We start from the raw sequence: 27,132 nt of genomic DNA, 5'->3' as shown, positions 1-27,132 counted from the left end.
TTTCCTTTACCATCGATTTCTAAGTGTAGGTCAAGATATGAGGCTGACTTCACAGTGTCTGTAGTGTCCTTTATCTCAAGTTCTTTTGGGTAGATGCGATGTATCAAATCCCCGAAGTTAGGATTGTTTAAAGATAATACGTCATCTATATAGCGGAAACTGAGATTGAAGGATCTAGCCAAACAATATTCTTTCTTTCTGATCAGATCAGCTATAAAGTCAACCTTATAAGAGTGAAGGAATAGGTTAGTATATAAAGGAGCACAATTTGTTCCCATTGGAATGCCGACTGTTTGTTGAAAAACATGTCCACCACACTGGACAAATATGTTGTCGATTATGATAAATTGAAAGAAACTTTCAATTGTTGAAAAGATCTTATGATAAGTCCTACCAAAGACTTCTTGAGTCAAAATGTTAGACAACTTCTTATTAAATTTATTGCTTTTGAAGGGCGAAATTCAACCAGGTGGGCAATTCAGGCTTCTGGGAGCCTCTTGTTTTAAATTCTCTTCAGAAAGTATTGGAGTAAAGTAGATGAAATTTATATGATTGTTCCTTAGGTATAAGTGTGTGAAATTTTTATCCAAGAAAATACATGGCCACTTATACAAAAATAAGATGTTGCTTTTTGGGGGATTCAGGGTCTTTAGAGCCTCCTTTTCTATAAATCCTGCTAATGCTGGTATTTTTACCATAATCTGTATTGATATGTCTTTAGGAAAAATGTAATGTGATTCTGATCTTGTTATGATTCATGATTTTCTTTCATTCCTATACTTATTTCCGTTTTGATTCTATTTTTACTGTATATTTATTTCCCTTTTATTGTTCAGTCAAGCATAGAAACTTATCCGACATAATTTTATGAGTTCAACACATTGAAATGGGCGAAATGATTCCACACTGTCAAGGTCTGATACATATCACGATTCTTGGCTGACAGTCCGATTGGTATCAAGATATTTACAGACATCTCTTGTTGGTTTTATATCATTTACAGTTCAACAGATTAGGGAAAAAATGACATATTCATGTCCGTAGGTTTTGACCAGCCTTTATACTGACATTGATGTCCGTAGGTTTTGCCTTTATACTGACATATTGATGTCCGTAGGTTTTGACTTTTAAGTAAATCTATCATGTTTAACTTTGACTTCGAGTTAAACTAAATGAGGATTGGGATTGGAATCATAAAAACAACTGGTTCTGGATAGTAAGAAGATTGTGATGGTGGATCATTACCCTCGTACAATACATAGGCTGCATCTTTTACAAAATATGATTAAACTTTAAATTTTCAACAAAATATTTCAAACATTTTTATGTTATATTTTCAGATGATGGCAGTGACCAAGAGGATGACAAGGAAAATAAACAAAAAGTGAAAGTAGAAAAAGAGGACAAACTAAAAATAGAAAGTGAAGGTAGAGATGATGAGAAAGAGAATGTTCCTGTAAAAGATGAACCAATGGAGACAGATTCAGCAGTTAAATCAGAGGATGAGAAACCAGTTATGAATGGTGATGTTAATGCTGAGGACTCCGATCTTGATGATGTATGTACTGTACAGAGTTTAGAATTTGAGTTCAGCTTGTGGTCAAAAACAACAAAAATAAAGTTGATTAGGACAACTGGGTTTATTTTTTATACTTTGTTAGGACAATGTGGTTTATTTTGTATACTTCGTTAGGACAACGTGGTTTATTTTGTATACTTCATTGGGACAATGTGGTTTATTTTGTATACTTCATTGGGACAATGTGGTTTATTTTGTATACTTTGTTAGGACGACCTGGTTTATTTTGTTTACTTCTAAGGACAACATGGTTTTTTTTGTATACTTTGTTAGGACAACGTGGTTTATTTTGTATACTTTATTAGGACAATGTGGTTTATTTTGTATACTTTGTTAGGACAACGTGGTTTGGTTTTTATTTTGTATACTTCTACTTGTTTTTCTTCACTCAGCGGTGTTTATAGATATTTTTTTAAGTTTAATTACCCTACATGTGCACTTCCACTAGGTTGGGCAAATCTGCCATTGTCAGAGGTTGAGTACTTTAGTTAAAGCAAGTTGAAAATAAACTTGTTTTGCCCTCTGTCCAACCTAAGACAACAAACTCTTTACTGTACCTGAAAATTTCAATATGTATTCTTGTTGTTTGTTTAGGATGACGTGTACACTTTGATCCACATAAACAACAACTGGTATCTCTTCTATCGTCTTCATCACATACTGTGTGACCGATTATATAAAATCTACACTCACTCACAAAAAATTGCAGCAGAAGAAGCACTTTGTCGAAAAGACCGAAAAGAGTCTACTGCTATTGCCCTCAGACTAAAGGCTCCAAGTAAGTTTACTTTAGAACCACTATAGCCCTTACACAACAAGTATTCAATATGATTATGATAGTTCTGCCCTTGGACTGAAGGTTCTAAGTAAGTTTATTGTAGAACCACTAAAGCCCTCAGTATCAGGTGTCCTTATTATAGTACTGCTTTAACCCTCTGACTGAAAGTTCTAAGTAAGTGTATTGTAGAACCACTAAAGCCTTCAGTATCAAGTGTCCTTATAATAGTACTGCTATAGCCCTCTGACTGAAAGTTCTAAGTATGTACCTGTAAACACATGCTGTAGCCCTCAGAATGAGGTTCCAGTTGTGTTCATGATACCTGTTAGTAGTGTACTAAGTACTGCTTTAGCCCACAGCCGAAAGGCTCCAAGTATATAAATTTAGTACATGTTCTTGCCCTCCGACTGAAGGTTCCAAGCAATGCATATACGTATATTACATGCTATAGTCCTCAGACTGAAAGGTTCTAAGTATTTACGTAATCTGTTAGAACTTCATAAAGTTCATTTGATGGAGGCTAACATCTAAATGGTAATCAAGGGAACAAATGTGCGAGCAGAAATCAGTGGAATGTATTCCTAGGATAAAAACTAGACAGGAAAAATAGACATACACGAAAAAAACCTGAAATAACTGAAGTAATACATACAAAGAAAATAAAGTAAATGAGGAACCCGAACACTGAAAACTGGGTACATGTACCAGGTGAAATGGTAGGGTAGTCGTTCTCTGCTTTTCTAGAAACACCTGCCAAGTGTCAATGTCATGTCTGGGGTAGACAAAAGAGGAAAGGAAAACTAACACATTGAACAGAAGGTTCTCATGGTGCAGATGGATACACCATTATGATTCATGAGTTCATGATTACTACCATAAAACTTGTGCAGTGATAACTGTTTTTCAGGTGAAGTAGAGCCAGAGGAGTATTACCCATACTTTATTGAGATGGTTAAGAGCCTTCTGGATGGTAACATTGAGCCGACACAGTACGAGGATCAGTTAAGGGAGATGTATGGCATTCATGCTTACATAGCTTTTACCATGGATAAACTTGTCCAGAATCTGGTTCGACAGGTAATAAAAAGTAATTTTTACCATGGATAAACTTGTCCAGAATCTAGTTTGACAGGTAATAAAAAGTGATTTTTACCATGGATAAACTTGTCCAGAATCTTGCTGGAAGGTAATAAAAAGTAATTTTTACCATGGATAAACTTGTCCAGAACCAAGTTCCAATGGGTAACAACTCTTTTTGTTCCACTGCAAAAATAAGGAAAATTAGTACACCATGAAAATTATTATCTTTTTTCACAAAGGAGGGGTTTTTTTTTTTGTTTTTTGGTGTTTTTTTTTTGTTGATAGACCATCGTAGTAACAATTCCTGGTATTCATTTTTTTCCCGGCCACTATTTGGAAGGTCACATAGAAATAGCGTTTTTCCCACGCTTTGGCATGCAACTCTTCAGAAACTACTTGACAAATTATGTTGTAAGTTTGTAGGATTTTCAGTCTGGTCACCATTTAAAGTTGATCATATTAACGGATTTTACAGGAGTTATGCAACTTTGCACTTCAACTTTTTTTGTGGTTGTGGGGGACATATGGCTACAAGTTTTTTTGTTGGAGTGGTTTTAATTAAACTGTCAGATTTCTTGCATATTAACTAGAAAAACAAGTTAACACTTCACAGAAAAAGGGGTATACTATTTTTCTGTCAAACTATGCTTCCACATGATTGAGTAGAGGTATTTTACATCAGGCCAAAAAAAAATGATAGTTCTGTTTCCTGCTACCCTACCTGCTCTAGTTTTTTGTGCCATTTTAGGGCAATTTTGATTCAAGAACTATTAATGTCTACATGATGTCATTGTAAAATTTTACTGTCCTATGCAGAACGACAATTTTTGCAGGTGGCAGCAGTGTACAGACTTTAAGTACATTAAGAGTGGTAAAGGACTAGTGAGAACTCAGGAAAAATAACCTGTGATGAAAATTGTTGCCTTATTTGGAAATATTTTTCAACTTTTGACATGGCATTGTCTGCTATCCTGTATTTTGTTTGTATGTTACACTGTATTACTATGGTTACCTTTTATTTATAGGTACAAAATATGGTGAGTGAAGACACAAGTTGTCGGATCCACAGTATGTTCTTAGAAGAGAAGAGGAATCGTGCAACTGGGGGTCGAGTTGACACCTATCATCAGCGATCTAATGCTGAGTTAGCCTATCAGAAAGTTGCTGAACATTTACTGACAGATGAAAATTGTTTTAAAGCCATGTTGGTAAGCTCAATCCTGTGACATCATTTTCTGTCCATTTTAATGTCTTCCCCTTATTTTATGGGGAGACATATTATCTGTCTGTGTATTTCACACATTTTTTTTAAGCCTAACTCCGGAAACTACATCAACCTTTATAGAACTTTGTAGTTATTTTGGACATGATATGGTGGTGTTTATTACCAGGAATTTAGGATTCACTGAATTTTGTAGGAGTGTTAGCCCTGTGAACTTTTGAACAAGAATAGACATAGGCATAAGCAAACATTAAATTTGATGTATAATTAGGGTATATATTTAATTTCAATAGAAGACAATGACAATAGAATCAAACTCTCCATTCTTATTTTGATTTATAAGCAACAAAAAAGAAAATTGTTATTTTTCCTTTGAAGGAAGGTTTTGTTCTACTATGTAGAGAGAACAATTAAAATGTTTTGGGCTCAAAGATGAAGATGTGACATAATACATATGATGATGCCGGGGAAAAAGTTGGTCTTCACCTCAAGTAGTTAACTGGACTTGATATCCAGGGGATAATGTTGGTTTACCTCACAAGTAGTTAACTGGACTATTGATAACCAAGGGATAATGTTGATTTACCTCACAAGTAGTTAACTGGACTATTGATAACCAGGGGATAATGTTGGTTTACCTCACAAGTAGTTAACTGGACTATTGATTCACAGGGGATAATGTTGGTCTACTTTTGATGACATTCACCTTGAGAATTACCTGTTAACTGGATTATTGATTTTTCTATCATTTCTTTTTTGACTTTTTTGTTATACAAATGAATTTTAACCAGTTCATTAAACCCAGGAAAGACCATCTCTATCTACCGATCATCATTACAGTATGTGCTATAATCCAGGAATTTGAACTAGTGAGCTTTCAGAATAAATATTCATGACCATTGTCTTTTCAGTTTAAAAAAGATTGTAAGTTGACCCTTGAACTTCTGGATACTGAGCATGAGCAATCAGATGACCCAGTTGAAGTTGAGAGATGGTCAGAGTATGTGGAGAAATATGTTGCCAATGATGATACTGTTTCTGAAGATCTAAAAGATCAGCTATCAAGGAAGCCAGTGTTTCTTCCCAGGTAAATACCTATTTGATTGTAGTTAAATGTTTTTGTTGTCTCCCTTGGCAGGTGCCAAAATTAAACATGCGTTATTCATTTTTGAAAAGGTAAGATCAGATGTTATTTGTTATTATCAAATTAATCATACCCAACTGTTCAGGGTTAGACATCAAACTGCAAAGCCTGTATAACCTAAACAGATTCTCTACTTTTGGGAAAATTTGGAATATTCATCCATGATTTAGACTTATATTCAGGGTTTTTTTGGAGGAAAGTTAAATTTTTCATAAAATATACAAAAAAGTTCACATGAAAATTTATGGTTCTCATGCTTCATGTGAAATTCACTTAAAAATGAACTTAATGTGAATATTAAAAGTGAAATTCATGTAATGGCTCTTGTAAACTCTCACAAAACTTGTTAGCCCAACTCTGATACATATTGTATGAAATTCATGTGAATATCAAGTGAGTATATATTGTAACAAAGCTGAGAATATACCCCATGTATTTATTATTCCCTGCTGTAACTTAGGGGTGCTGGGAGTCCCAGTTCTCCCCTGACTGCTGGAACTTAGAAGTGCTGGGAATCCCAGTTCTCCCCCGACTGCTGGAACAGAAGTGCTGGGAGTTCTCTACTCCATGTAATTGTTATATATTTCAGGAATGTTCGTCAGTGGCGACAGCGCAACAAAAATGAAAAGAGAAAGGAAGACGAGGATCAGGTGGAAGGTGGCGCCACCTCTCCTAAAGCAAATACTGATGATATGGACATACTAGATAACACAGAATGTAAATTTAATGTCAACTCGTTCAAGATCGTTTACGTTGTAAATAGCGAGTACTACCTCTATAAACGTACTGCTCTGACCAAAGCTCGCCAGGTGAGTTTTAGTTTGGCCTTTTTCATACTTTCCTAATCATTAGTTATTAAAAAAGTAAATTGTTGTTGAAGGACTGCTCTGTGTAAAAGTCTGGCGGATTCTACCAGTTTTTTTTTGTTTTTTTTTTTTTTTCATCACCTGAAATTAGTGCTGAGATTTGATTGAATTATTTTTTATTTTTTTTATATCACTGATCCGCCGTTACTTAAATAGAACATAGGGGTCATACAGCAGATTTTTTGCATATATCTCCAATACTGGGAACTTGAGCTAAATTCTGACATGCATAAAAGTGTTCTGCATGATGAGATCTATCTCTGGTCAAATTTTGGTTTTAAACTGTTGAGTCATGTTGGGGATATAGTCCTTTTTCAAGGATTTTTGCTATTGTTAATGTTATTTCTCTCAATTGAACCCAAACTTGGTACAAATGTTCCTTGGTGTATCCTGCATAGAACTGATGTGGGAATTATGATCCGTTAAAAAACATGGCAGCCATTACTAAAAATAGAACATAGGGGTCAGACAGTAGTTTTTTGCATATATCTCCAAAACTGTCTGGTATAGCCAAATTCTTTCATTAGCTGATATGATCCATATTATTAGGACTACAAAAGTCTTCAGGGAGAAGAGTTTTCAGATGGCTCCTTGTAAGAGTTGTTGCCCTTGAAAGGGGAAAAATGACTTTTTTTCTTTTAACAGTTTTCAGTCAATATCTTGAAAACTATGATAGTTTAAAAGAAATTTTCAATTGTTGAAAAGATCTAATGATAAGTCCTACCAAAGACTTCTTGAGTCAAAATTGTTAGACAACTTCTTGTTAAATTTATTGCCTTTGAAAGGCAAAATTAAACAAGGTGAGCAATTCAGGGTCCTGGGAGCCTCTTGCTTCCATCACCATTTTCTCAGCAACTGCTCATCACAGCAGCTTGAAATTTTAACACATTCTTCCTGTAGGCATGCCATGTAGTGGGATTCATTTTCATCAAAAAACAACAACAGCTTCCTGTCTACCATGGACTTTGTTTATTTTCCTTCTATCCTGATTGAAAGCGGGGCTAACTAGTGAGTCATCGCTCACAGACTACACTATAAAAAGAAAACTTGTATTCAATAACTGATAGTGAAGGTCCTTTTTATTTTCAGTCACACAAGAGAGTCTCGCTGAGCATGCATGAACGATTTTCAAGTCTTGTTTCAAAATGGCGGGAAGAAAATGTAACAAGAGAAATGACAGACAATACAGAGCAATGGCTGATGGGAGAAAACGATGATGTCAGACCAAGTGAAACAAGACGGGAAGAAATATCTGACCCAGAAAAGATGCCTTATTATGATTTCTGTAAATACAGAGTGAAATTTCTGAAAGAATCTTACAAGGAAACTGATGAATGAAATGTAGTAACCATGGCAACTGATGAATGAAATGTGGTTACCATGGCAACTGTTTTGAATGTTGATCTGACTTTGTTTAAAGAACCTTGATTATAGAATTGGTATTATGATATGACCTTTTTAAATAATATATCTACACTCACCAATGGATAGTATATGTGAATCACCTTGTCTGTCTGTCTGTCTACATTATCTTTACTTCCTAAGAAGTCCTTTATTTCAAATTTGGTAAATGGCTTTATTTAAATGAAGCATACATTGTGAGCAATTTTGGTTGCTGTCTGATATTAACATCCTGTATAAGTCGAGGTATACCTATAAGTAGGGGTTTACCTAACACGACCATCCGTTCCACTTCATTTATTTTTATTTTTTTATTTTTTTTGGGGGGGGGGTTTTGGTTTCAGTTGTAGATGTCAATGAAACAAGCAATATACCTCTTTTATGTTTTGATTGTGTTAATTTGGATGTTTTGGTTAAAATGTTACAGGTTAAAGGTCATATACAAAAATATCACTGCCATGTATATAGTCTTAAAATGAATGTCATCATTAGTATATATGTCAACAATTAACATGTATTATCTTGTTAATTAATTAGAAACTACAAAAAGGAAATCTCTTGTTTTTGCTTATCAGGACCAAAGGTCAAAGGTCAGAATTAGTGCTGTAGAGGAAGTTATTTCAATCACTGCATTATGTAGTAATGGATTGAAGTCATGTAACAAGGATTGGTTCTAGTTTTTGTAAGGCCAAAACTAGATAACTCATGTTACAGGACTATTTTAGGTTGGGGTATTAATTCATTGCCATTAGAGCAAGTCTGGAAAGTTCTTGGGATAAAACTTAAATCAAGGTTTTGTGCATTAAGATCCATTTTTTTTCCAATCACATGGGGTCGCCAACATAATTTCTGTTTATTCTTCCTCCGGTTTGGATTTTAATTTGACCCTGATACAGGAAAACATAAATGTTTGTTTCATATAAGATTGTTTTTGAGAACATACTAAACCCTTAATGAAATTATTTAATGTTATCTAAATTATAATTCAACATGAGTCTTATTTTTGACTGTTTCATTCCCCTGTCTGTAAATCTCTCCCCTTATTTTGAAAAGGGTTGCCATTGTAAATAACATATTTTTCGTCATTATTCACCATTGTCAATTAAAATATCAAAACTTCTTTTGTTTTTCATTTCAATTTTCTCGTGGGAGAAGATTCTGAGTAAGGGGAAGAGAACTTTAGTGTCTATTTTTAATGGACATGATGAAAGGAAGGTAAAAACTTCAAGGCCAGCATCATACTTCCATAATTCATTAAGTGTGGCCCTGTCCTCCACCTTTTTAGGTTGTTCTTTTTCAATTGTACTTTGTTTAGTTTGGGATGTCCTCCACCTTTTTAAGTTGTTACATTTCAATTGTACTATGTAAAGTTCTGGATGCCTCTTCCTTTTTAGATTGTCCATTGTCAAATTTGCTGGTTTGTCGTGTAGTAGTTTTTAAACATTAATGCCAGAGAAATTAATTGGATCAAATCATGGCCCAAGTACCAAAAAATAACCTCTTGAGTTTTATAAAGTATGATCTTCTTGATTGATAAGACATAACAAGATACTTCATTACCCTCCAACACATAACATGTAAAAGAGGGCTTCAAGGAAATACAAACACGAACAATCAATAGCAACAGAAGTAAATAAATTACATTCACAATAAAGTCAATCAAGCGTTTCAGTATAGAATATAAAGTCGCACGACTTTATTTTTAACTCTACCACCATTGGGATTTTGCAGATAAAAAGATAATGAATTAATCTCCCAATGTTTAACAATATTCAATAAGATTTTTCTTGTTATGGGATACTTAACCACCTTCCTGTTTCAACAGGAAATTTTACATTTGAACAACAGAACTTACACATCAAAAATCTATTGGCTTTGTTTAGCCCAAGTAAGTAATATTTTACATACTATGAAATTCTACACGAGAGGAGTTACATATATTTGAAAACCATGATTGTATAAATTGGTCCATTAGTTCCTGTCGCAACATCGATTTTAGTACTGATTTTAGTATTTTTTTCTCGATAATCATTTGTTCATTCCATATATAGTTCCGACCTGATTCATAGATTTGATTACTCTGCTGAAGCTTGTTCTTGTCTTCTCGTATTTTTCAACCAAGGACTGATATGAAAAAAAGACTTGTTAGAGACCTTTTAAGACGCATTTCCTCATACCCCTGATTCAGGAGTCTTACGTAGATATTTATGGCGTTCAAGGAAATCAGAGTAGTTACATGTAGTACTTGCTCTAGCGTAGCTAATCAATTGTGAAATATAAACACCGTATGTAGGAGATGAAGGGATATTGCTGCACAGGTAAGGAAAATTTATGACATTAAAATTAAATTCGTCTCTTTTATCATAAACCTTAGTGCTGAGATAGCCATTGTTGGCCATTCGAAATGTATGTTCAAGAAAGGTGCAGAACGGGCGGTTTCTGTAGTCCGCCTTATCTCGAGCTCTGGTGGATATATTGACGGTAACCATTTACCAAAAGAAGGGTTGTTGATTGACAATACATCAATATATCTGTATGTAAAGTTAAAGGATTTAGCATCTTGTAAATTTTTATTCTTTATGAGGTTCTGAAGAAATGAATTTAAAAACAAATCGGCTAGGAGAGGAGCACAGTTAGTGCCCACTGGAATGCCAACTTGTAGAAAAATAGCTCCTCCAAATGTGACAAATATATTATCAATGAGGAAATCAAGCATATCGCAAACCTGTTTTTCTGTGTAGCACACTCTACCCTTCTGCGATGTTTTAGAAAAATAAGTGGATTTGTAACCAAGAACAACATAATTTTTTGAAACAGCAAAAGATGAATAAGTCCTTTCAAACGAGACTTCAATTTATCATGTGGTAACGTAGTATAAAGAGTTGAGAAGTCAAAAGTTTGGAGGGAACCAATTCTCAAAAAGGTGCGGGATTTTAGGTTTTGAAGTAAATCTGTAGGAAGAAGTAATGTCAAATATTTGATATAGTGCAACATTCAAAAATAACAGTTTTTACGTAGGAATGCAATTAGTGGTCGAATATTTCTGTTTGTGAAAAGGATCAAAGAACAGACATCCTTTACTAATAAATCTACTAAGGATCTTTAAAGAACGTGAGTGAGCAACACGATTCTTGATTAAGAATCTGTATATGCTATTATATTTTTGTATCAAAGTTTTGTAATGGTGAAAAAAAAATTGGTAAATATTTTTTGAAGTTTTTTTTTTATATTGATACCATGATGCAAAGGTTTTTCTGTCAGGAATTTGTTAAAAACTGACACTTTATTACAAATAGAAAAAGTTATGAAACATGTAATACCATAATTCACTTCAGGAAAATCACCCAAAATTGAAAATTAACCACCGGAAAATCAAAACCACCTCTTTTGTCATAAATTGTAATATCTAGCGTAACAAGATTTTCAAAATGATTAACGAATCTAACAAAAAATGCTTGTTGACCCACCCTGATCGCTAATCCATTTGTAGCATATTCTTGTTGACCCACCCTGATCGCTGAACAATTTGTATCATATTCTTTGCTCAGCTGTGGTATACAAAAATCAACGAAATTTTTAGTATTTTTTTTTCAATTTATTTTACGTCTAAAAATAGAAATTATAAAGTCAACTAAATGACATGTATAGTGTCTTGCAGATCAGAAGAATTCTTCACAAATAAGGTTTGATGAGGAGGTTGTTTCTTCTGTCACATGACCTACACACGTGGATAGCTGGCTTGTGTAGCAATACCACACATATTTTTCTTATTTCTGGACATCATCACGTATCCTTCCATTCCCCATTGTGTGCCCCAACTAAAGGAGAAAATAAAACATTAATTTAATGGAACAAAAGTTCACGTCACAGTCAACAATCAAGACTGGAATAGATCGAACTGTTAATTTCGAATTTATTCATATTACATGATTACTAAAATACTGTTTTGTGGTATTTTTAAAATATTAATCGGATTTTTGAAGTATAATTTTCGCCAGGTCTTATAAATCTCATCAGAACTAAATACTATTCACTAGAATAGCAACAGATCTACACAGCATTCACCATATATGTACAGTATTCTTCAGATTATAAAGTACTCACCTGTTTTTGACAAGCCAGTAATCCTCTCCCATGTGCGTACCATAACCCACAGCCAGAACACCGTGATCCAGTTTTACCGAGCTGCACATTGGCTCACTGTATACACCTGTATTATACGAGGAGATTTTAAGTCGACAGGCACTGATGTAACAGCATAGTCACACCAGATGTTCAGTTTCAGTTTGGTACAGTACCCCCTTCACAATGATTAGTATTCAATCAAGGGCTCAAATTTTTAAGTGCTTATCAGTTGTAAACAGTACACCCCAGATTTTAACTCGACTTATTAAACTATATGGTGAGTACTTCTAAATCTGTATGGTATTCCGGTATATACAATGGAAGTAATCAGATCAATACAGTATATATTTGATTCAATCCGGATTTGTATGTTTTGTTACATCTATAAACTAACCCTATATTTAAAAAGCACTTCCCAGTTTCATATCGTACTCACCAGATATACACTTGTCCCTCCCAGATTTACAGGTTCTCTCCATTTTTTAACAGTGCTTTCGAAATTTATATAGGACACACCAGATCCAAAAAGCACTTCCCACGTGCATAAAGTACAGTACTCACCGGATTTATAGGTTCCGGCCACATCTACACAGTACTTAATTACCATATCCTAGCAGTACTTCCAAGAATAATAGAGTACTCACCAGATCTGTATAGTTGGAATGATTTGTGACCGGCGTCAATAGCAACAGAGATTGGTCCGACAGTGGCCACAGCCGACTGGAGTTCGTCCTCACTCTCTCTCCTGATATCGGTATAACCAACATCTGTAGCACCAACATTATCTCTCTTGAATTTACACACGCCATTCTGTAAACAGATGTAATAAGCATATGAAAAGCTCCACGGAGCGGCAGACGTTCGTTTCCTCTCTTATTAACCGCTGCAGACAGGCCTTTCGAATTTTTCGAACATTATTCAATTAAAATGACGTTTTACAATCGGATAACCGCGTAAGATCATTCACTTTTCCCGACTTTCTGAGAGTGCTGGCTGCAGCGTCTAGATTGACCTGTTCAGAGATTGAAGCTCTAAAGTGATACTTTAAACCTAAACTTAGAGACCCTATCAGACCGATTCCATATTTCCTGAAAAAAATATCAAACGTTTCCCCTGCAATTTTGGACTCGATAGCAAACGGGTTTACATCACAAAATATAGTTTTGTAATTTGAAAAGTTAAAAAGTTAATGGTCCTAGCCAAGCGTTATACGAACCTTTGCCATGTATGGGTACGATTCCTCTGTATCGATGCCTTTATTTTTCTCGATGTACATGAAAGCATTGTCCATCAACCCTCCCATACAACCTTTGTTACCTTCAGGAGAACAACATTCAAACTCAGTTAAGAATCAGGCGGGCAGTCAACTTTAAAGACGGTATGTTTTATGTTTGTATATGTATATATCATATACAAAACAATTCAATTTAATAAGTTCCTTTGAAACCTTTTTTTCCCAATTGTTACGTTACTTGAAGTTCATAAGGGATACAGTTATTGACAAATCGTTAAAGATAGCATATTGATACACTCATAGGGTTTTAACATAGATACTAACACTATATTTAAAAGCAATTTTCGGCATTACATGGACCGTGTCCATATTGTATGACTTATGATGTACTGTGATTCTCAATCCCACATGGGAAGAATTGGGACTGAAATTGCATACGATGAGGACATAACTTTTTGTATTTTTTAAATGGTCTTGAGTGGGCATGTCAGCAAACTGCTAGTAGTCCCTTTGTCTGCGCGTTTGTGTAACGTATAATCACTTTCTTTGTTTCTACTTTAACAAGTGACTCCGACCTTTTTGAACTGATTAAGGTGTGTTTAATTATGTAATATTTTTCCACAGTAACCAGATTTAAAAAAGGAGGAGGACTGCGACCACGCCGAAGTACTTTTATCCCGCCGTATTTTTGCGACTGTCTCAAGTCAGGAATTTCTGGCCTCTATATGTCTTGCTATGTTTTCACTTTCAGTTTTCTTTTATGATGCTGGACTCTATATGGACAGCTATTTCGTTGTACCTGTGTATAATGTTTTAGCGCCAACTGCAGTCCGCCCTGTGGTGTGAGGGTTTCTTCGTCGATGATTGAATACTCATTGGTGACCTTGCATGAGCTGGCATTTTCCAACCGATGGGGTAAATTTCTCTTTGACACAGTCACTATATCCATTCTCGCTATATTGATAGCGTCTGATACACTCTATACAATAAGTACCGTTTAAAGAAATTACAAAGTGGATCAAAAAGAGATTGGGTTGTTCCTGTTTTACATTTTTGGTAATTTACTGTAGTAAATTTAGCTTCTGGTTTAGAGAGGTCAACGAGGTTTTATTCTGACAAAGGCTTACCTTCGGCTTTAGAGCAGTCAACGAGATTTTGTTCCGACAAAGAAACGAGTTTCCCAGCTTTCTTAAAATGCTGTCCTTCGAGGGAACCAGTGGCAGAGAAAGACCAACATGATCCACAATGTCCCTACAAGCATTACAAGTTTTGGTGAAATACAGATGGATTTTTTTAATGTCACTTCTTATAGCAGACTGAAACTAAAAGTGTATCCAATAGAAAAGGGACCAGATATGGTGAAACGCAACAAATGCACACTTTATAAAAACAGTAAGTACTTACAGTGATCAACAAAAAGTCTGAAATAAGTGTAAACACACCAGCAAGTATTGTTTGTTATATTACTCAAGTCACAGCAAAAAATCTACGGAAGTTTTCAAATATCCTCTGTTAACCTAATATCCTCTTCCTGAAGATTACTCCGCTAACTTGTACAGGGTGTTTATTGTGTCACTAATACACGACACATTAAATACTTTTTGCTTTGTATATAGAGACAAGCTTATAGTCATGAGTGTGACACGAAAGCTGTAAAATAACGAATACAGCTCTGTGCGGGAGATTGGAATTTTAATTGATTTTGGTGAAATGAATGTGGAAAATATCCAAGAGAAAACGAAAGAACCGTCTAATTTTCAAGATAGGAAAAGGGCATTTATAGGACAAACGGCAGTTAAGTTCTTATTAGCGTCAAAAAGAAAATTTGGTTCCTCGAAGAACGACAGATTACAAACACTGTACAAATAATTAGTAAAAGAGGAGTCGGTTAGAACTACTTTTAATCATTGCGATTGCTTTGTTTACTGGGTGATATGCGATTATTGTTTTCAGTAACCTAATACGAAAATAAAACCATATTATTGTTTCAGTAACGGAAATATAATCATATTATTGTTCCCGAAATCTTTGAGAAAGTAATCAATAGTTTAACGAATAAGTACCAATTAATTTGAAATTGAGCGAATTGTGTATACGTGGGTGGGCTGGGGGTTAACCAAAATGTATTTCAGAAGAAAAAGACTGATACAAAGCAAGCCACTGATTCGCGAAGCTAGAAACCCGCAGATTAAATAACCTACTTGTGTATTTATTATATATCTTTGTTGATAAAAAAAATCACAATATATTCAAAGCACTTCATTACCGTTGTGCGCAGTAGTAATTTTCTTAGAATGAGGCGTTAATACTGTATATGGCCGAGATATATAATCTTTGGAGAAAAAAAACGAATTCAAGTCAATCCTAACCTGGTTTTTGATTGGTGTGACGTAGCCCTTTTGTCTCCAATCGACAGTGTCTGGTAAATCACCAACGTTGCTGGGAGGAAGGTAGGTGGCGCCAGCTGTTCTGTTGGGGTTCATTCTATAGCCATTCATCATGCTGACAAACTCATCAGTTGCCTTTAAAATAAAGTTTGAATTAGTATTCATTACTCTTTGGATATTTTTAATTGAACGTTATACTCATATACTCTCTGTTTGAATACAGATGTACTATGCATAGTCTGCACACGTTTTGACTTCCAGCTAAGAGGGTTATACGCATGTCTGCCAGGCTCGACCCACAAATCATCAATTTCATAAAGTGAGGTTTCCAGGCTAGCTATCATTTTGCAAATTTATGTCAATATTGTGGACGAAATTGAAACCAATTTTCTACATATAGATAGAGGTTTCAACAGCCGGAACTCCCCGGTCCTTCCAGCATCCACCACTGTCTGCGGCATACTCGTTTATTCCTAGCAAGAGCCAGTATTGTCTTGCGTACGAGTCTGCGGCGCACTTAGTTACTCCAATATAGCAGTATAATGTGCAAGGTTATTCTACGTAACTATTGGAACTACTCGGCCATTTCCGTTTCACTAACTCTCCAGTAAGTAGTTCCGGTTAATGTGTCGAGTATCACCCTGTATAATCCCAGAACTGGGTACTAGTTGTCTCTTAATAGTTGAAAGAGTAATCATGGGAACCAAGGTTATAGCGGTAATCAAAAGAATGTAATCCAGGGACAAAGACCAGACATGGAAAACAGACATACACAACAAAAAACATAAAGTAACTAAAATCATACATACAAAGTAACAAAAGTAAATGAGCAACTCGGACTCCACTAAAAACTGGGAGCATGGACCAGGTGCACCGGTACGGTAAGCGTCCTCTGCTTTTCTAGAAACAACCGCCGAGTTGCTCATAAAAAGTCAAGTCCGGGGTAGACAAACGAGGAAAGGAAAACTATGACCCGTTGAATAAATCAGTTTTCATGGTGCTGATGGATGCACCATAACGATCCACGAGTTCATGATGACGACCATAAAACTTCTGTAGTGATGACTTCAATCTTGTAGCAACATAACCCTGTTCCAGTAATTAATTAATTTAAGTAAGTAATTAATTGAATATATACCAAGTCTGCGTATTCGTTGACTCCAAGCCAAAAAGTATGGTCTCCTCTGTCTGCTGCAAGATTGTGGTGTTGGATGTATTTCACATTGTCTTCCCAGATCAATCGTCTGTAAGTAAACATGATTAAAACAGAACTTTTCGCAGAATATAATTATATCCTTATCAGTTTCTGTTTTTTTTTCTTTTTTTTTCTTGTTGTTAAGTAATAGTCATTGTAAGAATCATGCACATTCTGAAATATGTGATACATATTTATTTTTGTTATTAAGTTGCTTCAGAGGTCTATATGATGACATGTATAATGATTCATTTCAATCTGCTCTTTATATATAATCCACATTAAAAATCCGACAGTTTCTATTGTATTTTAGTGTCACTTACAGAGTTACCTACCTTAATTTTGAATTACACAGTACATTCTATATAAGTTTATCTCCTAAGAACAAGGGTTATATGAAAAGCCACATGTTAATTTCTGTTTACTATAAAATTTAAAACAAAAAATATCAAAAATAAAAATACGTAGTCTTTCCAACCATGAATCACATTTCGCATGATTCTTATTTGGAGTGCTATTTAAAGTTCGAATAGATTAATTTACAAACTGAAACGGAAGTACTTGTATACAAACCTCTGGTTCATATTTTGTTCAAATTGAAATTGTCAGATTTGTTTAGTATTATTTTTTTACCTGATTTAGTCCTGGGTTTTGTCAATTGTTATTCGTTAGGTTTCGGCTTTTACTGATTGTTACAAATAGTTTCCGGTTTGTTCGGTTTGTTTCAGATTTACCGATTTGTATCGGTAGATTCTGGGTTTAACCGATAATGTCTCGACAGTTTTTGAGATTAATTATTGATAAGTGTCTCACCTAAGCATATGTTCTTTTTCTCCATAGTTTTTATTGTAGTTCTGTTTAAAGAGTTCCCATTCATCATTTAGTTCTGGACTGAGGGGTTTTGTTAGGGCAACCCCAACACACAGCAGACATACGAGGAGTTTCATCTACATGATTAAAAAATGTTCCACGACTCAATAGCACTATAACCGAACATGAATTGTTAGTAAAAGTTACTGAGTTAAGACCAAAACCTACATTCGATTGTTTTGATATTTATTATTTGCACGATTCTAGAAGCACCTTTTAAGAGGAAAAAAAAAAGAAAAACAAAAGAAAGAAAAAAAATCACATAGAAATTCACCAAACGTTTCAATCACGTCATCCAGTTTAAATTATGTGAATAAACATACTTATGTATTTTTTGTATTCGTCCAGTTTAATTATTTATATGATTGTCACTTGATATTTGTAACTTTGCACTTACCTTGATTCGGTTATTATCATGTTAAAGGTGTACCTTTGGGGAGGCCCGAATTTATACAGTGCAAAGTTACAAGTATCAAGTGACAATCATGTGACTTTTATGATAATCATGTGATGTAGACATATCTGCTATGTAATACAGATAGGCCAAGCAAATTATAATAAATGTTATATAGTCAATTTAATTAACTGAAGATTATTTATGAAACACGAACCCATTCCCTTAATTATAGCTCCTCCTGTCCCCTGCCACATAATAGAGGAGTGGATCTAGGATTTAAGGTTATGAGGGAATTAAATTATTATTTTCTTTTTTTTGGAGTTTGTGAAAAAGCAAGAATTCATGCAAAAGCATTCCATTTTCTCCCAAAAGTGGGGTGTGTGGTTAGGTGGGGTATACACCCGGCATGACCTTCCTTGAATTCGCGATAACCAATACGACACCAGTCACCCCCAAAAAGGATGACACAAGGAAATGCAATGCATTGTCCCTGTTTCTAGAAAAAAGAAAAAAATAATGTTTCTTAATTAAATGCGAAAATAAGATTAAGTGATTTGTGTGACACTTTGCTGAATTCTATTCATGAAAGAGGAAACAGTCGCGGATCTGTAGACAACTAGCAATGAAAACTGTCCAAAATAACAAATATATTGCCATTTTTATGAAAGTTGCTTAAGTTTTTTGATACAAGTTTGAATTCTTAAGTTTTCCTACTTTTAAAGAAATCTGAAAAGTTTATAATAATGTATTTTCTTTGCGAGATCACACGTGAATTGATCATAGGTCTAGAAACTGGAATTAAGTAAATACAATTTGTGATACATTTCATGTGAAAATCGTGTGAATCGCGTCTTAATGTAATTTTTTACTTGATATCTTCATATGAATTTTATGTAACGTGAAAATCTTGTTAATTCCGTATAAGTTTCACGTGATCAAAATTTGCCTGTGTATGGTTTTTATGAGATTAATTAATTGAATGTAATAATGTTTTTTTTTAGAGTTAAAGTGTGTGTGTGGTGGGGTGGGGGTGGGGTGGGTTGGGGGTACCGGATATACCCATGACCTAAGTGTCACACGTCAGCATAGAAGATTCATACACTGACATACTGACGCTAAATATCTCGTTCAGTTCTTCACTAGTTGTACTTGTCCACATTTTGGGTCACAACCGCCTTATAAAGGCCAATAGTATTCTGTCGAACTGTCCGTATATAAAACCCAAACAAATAATCAATTGTAACCAATATAAATGCAGTGTCACTCTGACCTTGTATTATCATCATGATTGCGCCAGATATTAACATTCAATTTGTTTATCTGATATCATTTTAGTTGACGAATTTCACTTTTTTTCCTTTTGTACCTTTCAAGGATAGGAAAATAAATTATATGGGATTTTCGATGTGATACGATACCCGGCTCTTATTATTCGCTTTATAAATCTATCTTGAAAACCGGAAATGGTATTGGATAATGCCAGACTACACGTTTAAAATCAGAAAACTATACGGAAGGTACAATCGTCGGAGAAATCGAGCTACCTCACAACATAGTTATAGATCAAATAGCAAATTAATAAAAAAGAAGTAAATACAAAAACTGAAAGAGTACAGAAAAATACAACAATTAACCTAAACCACAGTAAACAGGAAGAGGTCTAGTATTACGTGGACTGAGATAACCCCCGTGGACTGAGATAACCCCCCCCCCCGTGTACCCCACTCATTAACCAAAAATATGATTTTCAATTACCCTTATACCTCCCATTCACGAATTTTTTTTTGTCGCCAAAAATAAACTGAAGCATTTTTGTATTTTTGGCTACTTTTTATACCTCGTTGGGGCAAAAATCTATTTTTAAAGTTTTTTTATTCTACGAAATTCTTCTTTCTACAGAACGTAATAAATTGACATATATATGTATCATAATGTAGCCCAATGTCTAAGCTTTACAATAGTACCAAGGAAGTTGCGGTAACACTTAGGTTTGCCGGTAAAATGAAAAAAAATGTACCACTACCCCGCAGAAAAATCGCTTAAATTGACATATTGTTCAATGTCAAAACTCCTAGAGTATTAATGCTTCAGTAAAAATGGTATTTTCTATTTAGTATTGTTACAATTTATACTTCTGGAGTTCTTTTGATGAATTTTGGCGATTTTCGTAGTCAGAATTAATCAAAACATGCAAAAAAATGGGATTTTCGATTTTTCGGTCAAAAGTCACATAAATTCGACTCTAGAAGTTATTGCTCAACTAAAACGTCTCATTCACGTGTCATTCGATTTCTACATAAATAAACAACGAAAAACTAATTTTCTATAAAGGATTTTCAAAAAATGTTAAAAATATTATCCTTACCCTTAGTAAGCTCGTCTCAGTATCAAACAGAATTCTCATTCACAGCATACCGACACCGTAAAACTCATATTTTAGGTATTCATAATTAAGATAATGATGTTCCCAATATATCTGATAAATTCAGGCGCTTAAATTTTCTTCTTGGGGTAATAATTACTATAAAATCGTAAAAAGAGGAATTTTCAGAATTTCAAAATTTCTTCTATATCATCCGTTATTTCCCTTTTTTTTTTCAGAATACCATGAATATTTGAACTTTTGTAAGTCAAGTTAGGTGAAAAATTGCCACCCCATCCATGAATAAAAATGCCTCAACATGAACCCAAATGTTAATAATTAATATATAAACGGTGTACAATAGACATTTTGGGTGCTGTTGTTTTAATTATCGATGTATTCAACATAAATTCTCATTTCAGGGGCGTATTTTTCAGTTTCAATGTGACAATAATGAGTTTTTCATAAAAAAGTGGAAATTTCAGAATTTCACATTTCCTTCCATTTCACCTATCATTGGCATTTTTTTTAAATACCGTACTTCAAATAAGCTTTTGTATATTCAAATACAATTAAATAGTGTCGTAGTTTTGTAATGAGCCCAAATAATAAATATTTGAACTTTTCCAAGTCCAATTAGGTGAACAATTGCCACCCCACCCATGAAAAGAATACTTAAATATGAACCAAAATTTTAGTCACATAATCGATGTTAAAAAGACATGTTGGGTACTATTGTCTTAATTATCGATGTATTCAACATATCTTTTCATTCCAGGCGAGTTATTTTCAGTTTCAAGATGACAAAAATGAGTTTTTCATAAAAACGGGAATTTTCAGATTTTAATATTTTCTTCCATTTCGCCTATAATGGGCAATGTTTTTTCAAGTGCCCTACTTCAAACAAGCTTTTGTATATTCAAACACATTTAAGTAGCATCTTACCTATCTAATGAGCCAAGGCAATGCACGATTAAACGTATTCCAGGACATTTGGGCGAAAGAATGGTACCCCTACCCACTAAAAACTGCCCCAATGCTAAAAAAAATGATTATTTATAGCGTACAGGAACTGCACGCAATGTCTGTCTGGCATTTATTATGGACATCTTCTTGTATCAATCACATTGTTAAGCAAAATTATGTTTTATTGTCCCGAAGACGACAAAATATTACAAAAAAGGTAATTTAAGAATAAAACAGATTATCACGCATTTTAGCAAGTAAGTTGTATAATTTTTGTTTAAAATATCACAGTTTTTACATGATTTGATTTTGTTTGCTATCATTACTTTTATACATATAAGGTTTTAAAGGAACAACTATTATGAATGATTGACATGCATCTATCCAACACCATTAAAAAATGCAAATCTAACACATACGAATTCTGGGTTTTTCAGACACTTTAGTGGGCATGGGGTACAATTCTTCCGTCTTTATGGCTTGGAATACGTTAAAGTATGCGATGCCTTGGCTCATTAGATAGCTTAAATGCTAAAACGACGTGTTTGTATATGCAAAAGTTTGTTTAAAGTAGGGTACTTAATTGAAAAAAAAATACCAATTACCGTTGAAATGAAAGAAAATCCGAAAATATACCTTTTTATGAAAAACTCATTATTGTCATGTAGAAACTGAAATATACGCGCCTGAAATGAGCAGGTATGTTGAATACATCGATTTTTAAAATACTAGAAACAACATGTCTATCGTACCCCGTTTATATGCCAAAAATTAACATTTTAGTTCATGTTGAGGCATTTTTTATCATGGGTAGGGGGGCAATTTTCCACCTAACTTGACTTGGAATAGTTCAAATATTTATTACTTGAGCTCATTTTTAAGCTAAGACATTATATCAATGTACTGTGTCACACAAAAGCTTGTTTAAACTACGGTATTCTGAAAAAAAGACAATATAGGGTGATATAGTAGAAAATTCTTAAATTCTGAAATTTCCCATTTTTCCGATCTTATAGTAATGTGACCCCCAAAAGGAAAATCTAAGCTCTTGAATTGATCAGACATGTTAGATACAACATCACCTTAATTATGAATGACTAAAATATGAGTTCTACAATATCAGTATGCTGTGAATGAGAATTCTGTTTGATACTGAGACCAGTAGGGATAATATTTCTAACATTTTTTGAAAGTTCTTTCTTGAAAATTAGTTTTTCGTGGTTTATTTATGTCGAAAATTATATTATCTATCGAATGATACCGAGTTTGAGACGTTTTAGTTGAGCAATAACTTGCAGAGTCTAATTTGTGTGACTTTTGACCGAAAATTCGAAAATCCCATTTTTCACATTTTTTGATAAATTCTATGAAAATCGTCAAAATTCATCAAAAGAACCCCGGAAGTATAAATTGTGATAGAAATAAACAGAAAATACCAAATAAGCCATTTTTTACTGAAGCAATAATACTCTAGGGGTTTTGATATTAAAAAATAATGAGAAATATATGGGAGGGTTAACAGGTTGGTGAACTCGGGTTCTGTGGTGGGTCAGCAGGTTGGTGAACAGGTATGTACCAGAGATCGCGGATGGATACGTACATGAAATTGGTGAAAGGGAGGCAAACTATAATTCGCTCATTTTTGCTTAATTTTTGTACAAAATGGACGTAAACTTTAATAAAAGGAGGGGTCTAAGTCCTGAATTCGATCCTCCCCTGGAATTAGCTGCAACTGGTTATCCATGTATATTGGAGGCGGACTGATGGGCGGACACCATCTCGATTAACTTTCTCAAAAGAGGAGGCAGCTTAAAAAGAATTTTTGTGTAATGACCTAAATATTTATCAATATTTACATATTTTGTGTTTATACACATTATCAAAAAGACTTTAGATATGTACAAGGAATACAATGATTTTACGTAGTAAAAGTTTGTACTAGTTACTTACTATTTACCCATTTGAAGAGTGGGGTACCTTTTACTATATAGGGATAGGGTTGTCCGTTCTTCTGGCAGTACTTCCTTTCTTCCGTGACACAGAGGAGCAGTTATTCATCCTACACTACTGAATGGACTTAATGAAACTTTCATAGAATCTTAATTGTATATTCCGATTGTGAACCTCTTCTTTTAGATCTTGCTCTGAATACATTTTGGGGTTTCATGTACCGAATAAATATACTCTGTATTCATGAATATGGTACCCACATTTTGTCCGTTATTCTTCCTACATCACTGAATGGAATTTAATGAAAGCTTCACTCATTTTTTTATTATGAATTTCCTGTGTATACATGTACCTCTTATTTTTGATTTAGTCCAGATTAATTTAGAAGTCAACAGGTGCATGCTATCAAATGGGAGGGTGGGGGTATCGTGCAAGTCATAGAGCATTGCTCACAGTTTTCTGTTTATTTATTTATTTATTTATTTATTTGTACGTTGATATTATCTAATTTATACGACTTGTGTGCGGGGGCAGGCTGAAACATGGTTCTGTCGGAAATGACGTCATTTTGAAATGATAGTAAGTAACTAGTACGTCGATTGTTGATGACCATTTATTATATTTGATGAAACCAGCGTACTGTATTACACGCTAGTTAAAATTTAAACAGTCACTATCATGTGAAATGTAATAAGTCTTTTTAGAGGAAAGTTAATTCAATCTAATCGTGAATACCACGAATACGACAAATGAGCGAGATAGGGTCATTTTTTATTGGTTTTGAGGCCATTTTTTACATTATTGTGTCAAATTATATAACAAATCAGAACAGAAAACAAGGAAAGAGGTTATGATCAGGCAGTGATGACGAAAATGGACAGATACTGTAAGAAATGCAAAAAAAAAAACAAACAAACAAACAAAGAAAGAACATAAAATTATCTTCGTCGTGAGGCAAACTGTATTAGCACAAAAATGAATGATACGAGAGAGTTAACGATGATCAAGCTCCGAACAGCTCCTTACTCTAAACAGTCTTCTCAGAAAATACGAGAATCTTACAAAGTCCGGAAAAAGTGAATGATTTTATTTAGCGGTATCTGATTGCTATAGTCATTTGATGTCAGAGAATTTTGAAAGGCTTGTCTGCAGCGATTAGTACGAGAGTAAACGATCGGCTACCTCTGCTTATAATGATAATTGATTCATTACATTTGAAATACAGCATTGTTTCAACACGGAAGCGAATGTCCAACAGTTAAATAAATGTGCAGACAATTTTTACTGGTACCCTTTCATTGAAATTTTTTTTTATCAAAACGATATGAAAATTTAACTGAAGTATAACTACGAACAGTATACGAAAATCCCCCCACCAATGTGTACACAATTTCTGTTTAAATTCTGATCTGGGGATCATAACACTTGGGGCCGAATAGGACTTGATCTTTTTGTAATCAAAATCAATTTTGTGTACACAAAATCGAATTCCGTCATAACAAAATCATTGTTGTCGTACAAAACTATGTTGGATAGAAAATTGAAAATTTGTAGCATGTTTGAATTTTGTTAATCTGAACTCATTTTGTTGAAGAAAATTTACTTTTGTCTGTTCAAAATTGAATTTTGAGTACAAAACCACAAGAGTCCCATTCGGCGACAAGTACATAGTGGTATAGATTGTTTAAGCTTCAACTGATTACATGTACGCTATTTCTTAAAACACCCTTAAAATAAAGTCGACAATGTGTGAATTTCATTCAAGTGGAAGATAAAAGACCCCCAGCAGACTAATTACACTGGTAATAACAACTTAAACAATTTTGTCTTTGAACTTGCAATATGATGATCGTCGCTGGTGCAGCATGACATGCCTACCCTCCCGGAACACCCAATGTCAGCAGGACATGTATACCCTCTCGGAACACCCAATGTCAGCAGGACATGCGTACCCTCCCGGAACACCCAATGTCAGCAGGACATGCCTAGTCTCTCGGAACACCCGATATAAGCAGGACATGCCTACACTCTAGGAACACCCAATGTCAGCAGGACATGCATACCCTCTCGGAACACCCAATGTCAGCAGGACATGCCTACCCTCCCGGAACACCCAATGTCAGCAGGACATGCCTAGTCTCTCGGAGCACCCGATATAAGCAGGACATGCCTACACTCTAGGAACACCCAATATCACTCCCAGCTTTTTGCGGGAGTTATATTGTTAGTATTTTAGTTTTTTTTGTGTAATCTTTTTCATTCGCTTTGCTATATTGTGTATGTAGTTCATCTTTGTTTCACGTGTTCACGTTTAGGTCATGTTCACCATTTGTTTTACGGTAATATTCTACACAAAGCACGGAAAGCTAGATACTCGCCCAATATGTTAACTGAACCATTGAATAATCCCATTCGTAAGAGATACAGTTATGACATTGTTAATCATTGAGGATAACATTGTTTTGGTAGTAATATTGATTCGATCATAGGTTCTTTAAATAGAAATCATAACACTATATTATAAAGCAGTTTTTCGGCATGACACTGGTTGTGTCCTTATTGTATGACTTATTATGTGCCGTGGTTCTCAACTCCGCATGGGAAGAATTGTGATTGATGTTACACACGATGGGGACACGATTGTTTGTAGATTTAAAATGGTCTGGAAATGGCATGTCAGTTAATTGCTAGGATTGCTTTGTTTGAACATTTGTGTAATTTATATTCAGTTTATTCATTTCCGTTTTAACAAAGAACATAGACTTTTTTTTATCTGAATTTTAGGTGTATTCAGTTGTGTAATAGTTTTTTTCACAATTGCCAGATTTTAAAGGGGGAGTGTTGTGACCACGCCAAAGTACTTTGACCCTGTCACATATTTTGCGCCTGTCCCTAGTCTGGAATATTTTACCTCTGTAAGTCTTGTTTGGTTTTTACCTTTATTTTATTTTTATGTTACTTGAGTAATCTGTGTACATGTATGATATTTTGGGGCCTGTGGTGTGAGGGTTTCCTTGTAGTTCAGTGAAGACCAATGGGTGGCTTTGGCCTGCCCTGTGGTGTGAGGGTTTCCTCGTAGTTCAGTGAAGACCAATGGGTGGCCTAAGGAAGCTTTACCGTGTCAAATCTGATGTAGGGGTTATTGTGTCTCTTTCAAAACAGGCATTAGTGTGTCAAAACTAAAGTAGGCGTAACTGTGTCAAATCTAAGAGTAGATGTTTCAAGTCTCAAATCTAAAATAAGCATTACTATGACACATCTAAAATAGGCGTTTCTGTGTCAAATCTAAAGTAGATGTTACTCTGTCAAATCTAACGTAGGATTTACGTTGTCAAATCTTAAGTAGGACTTACTATGTCAAATCTAGTGTAGGCATACAAATCTCAAATTTAAAGTATGCGTTACTGTGTTAAATCTAAAGTATGCGTTACTGTATCAAATCTAAAGAAAGCGTTACTATCTGAAATCTAAAGTAGGAGTTACTGCCTCAAATCAAAAGTAGGCGCAACTTTGTCAAATCTAAACAAAGCGTAACTGTCTCAAATCTAAAGTAGGCGTTACTTTATCAAATCTAAA

At 34.5% G+C, this 27,132-nt stretch overlaps 2 protein-coding genes across 6 annotated transcripts in view; one reads left to right on the top strand and one right to left on the bottom strand.

Annotated features, from left to right (window-relative positions):
* LOC148596453 (paired amphipathic helix protein Sin3a-like) overlaps positions 1-9,190 on the top strand; it is a 42,765-nt gene extending 33,575 nt beyond the window's left edge. For all 4 annotated transcript variants that reach the window (XM_088562785.1, XM_088562783.1, XM_088562784.1 and 1 more), the window contains 7 exons: positions 1,341-1,558; positions 2,174-2,357; positions 3,265-3,434; positions 4,463-4,645; positions 5,571-5,746; positions 6,393-6,612; positions 7,759-9,190. In XM_088562785.1, coding sequence (XP_088418911.1) covers positions 1,341-1,558; positions 2,174-2,357; positions 3,265-3,434; positions 4,463-4,645; positions 5,571-5,746; positions 6,393-6,612; positions 7,759-8,007 — 1,400 coding nt within the window. In that variant the 3' untranslated portion in view covers positions 8,008-9,190. The remainder of the gene's footprint in view (positions 1-1,340; positions 1,559-2,173; positions 2,358-3,264; positions 3,435-4,462; positions 4,646-5,570; positions 5,747-6,392; positions 6,613-7,758) is intronic.
* Positions 9,191-11,643: 2,453 nt separating this feature from the next.
* LOC148596452 (cathepsin L-like peptidase) lies at positions 11,644-18,390 on the bottom strand. Of its 2 annotated transcripts, none has more exons than XM_088563343.1 (9): positions 18,279-18,390; positions 17,825-17,958; positions 16,955-17,060; positions 15,799-15,951; positions 14,557-14,680; positions 13,412-13,512; positions 12,840-13,005; positions 12,175-12,280; positions 11,644-11,888 (listed from the first exon to the last, which is right to left on the bottom strand). In XM_088563343.1, exons 2-9 carry the CDS (start codon positions 17,956-17,958, stop codon positions 11,789-11,791), a joined length of 990 nt encoding a protein of 329 aa, XP_088419469.1. In that variant the 5' UTR covers positions 18,279-18,390; the 3' UTR covers positions 11,644-11,788. The 2 variants fall into 2 exon arrangements, with proteins under 2 accessions (XP_088419469.1, XP_088419470.1); XM_088563344.1 differs by lacking the exon at positions 18,279-18,390 and adding an exon at positions 18,205-18,229.
* Positions 18,391-27,132: the final 8,742 nt, after the last annotated feature.

This window comes from Perna viridis, chromosome 15 (genome assembly GCF_037379345.1).
Source record: "Perna viridis isolate PV_CMFRI_1.1 ecotype Kerala chromosome 15, ASM3737934v1, whole genome shotgun sequence".
In the NCBI taxonomy this organism is placed as follows: domain Eukaryota; kingdom Metazoa; phylum Mollusca; class Bivalvia; order Mytilida; family Mytilidae; genus Perna; species Perna viridis.
The sequence above is the reverse complement of the archived record's forward strand: the minus strand, read 5'-3'. Positions and strand labels throughout refer to the sequence as shown.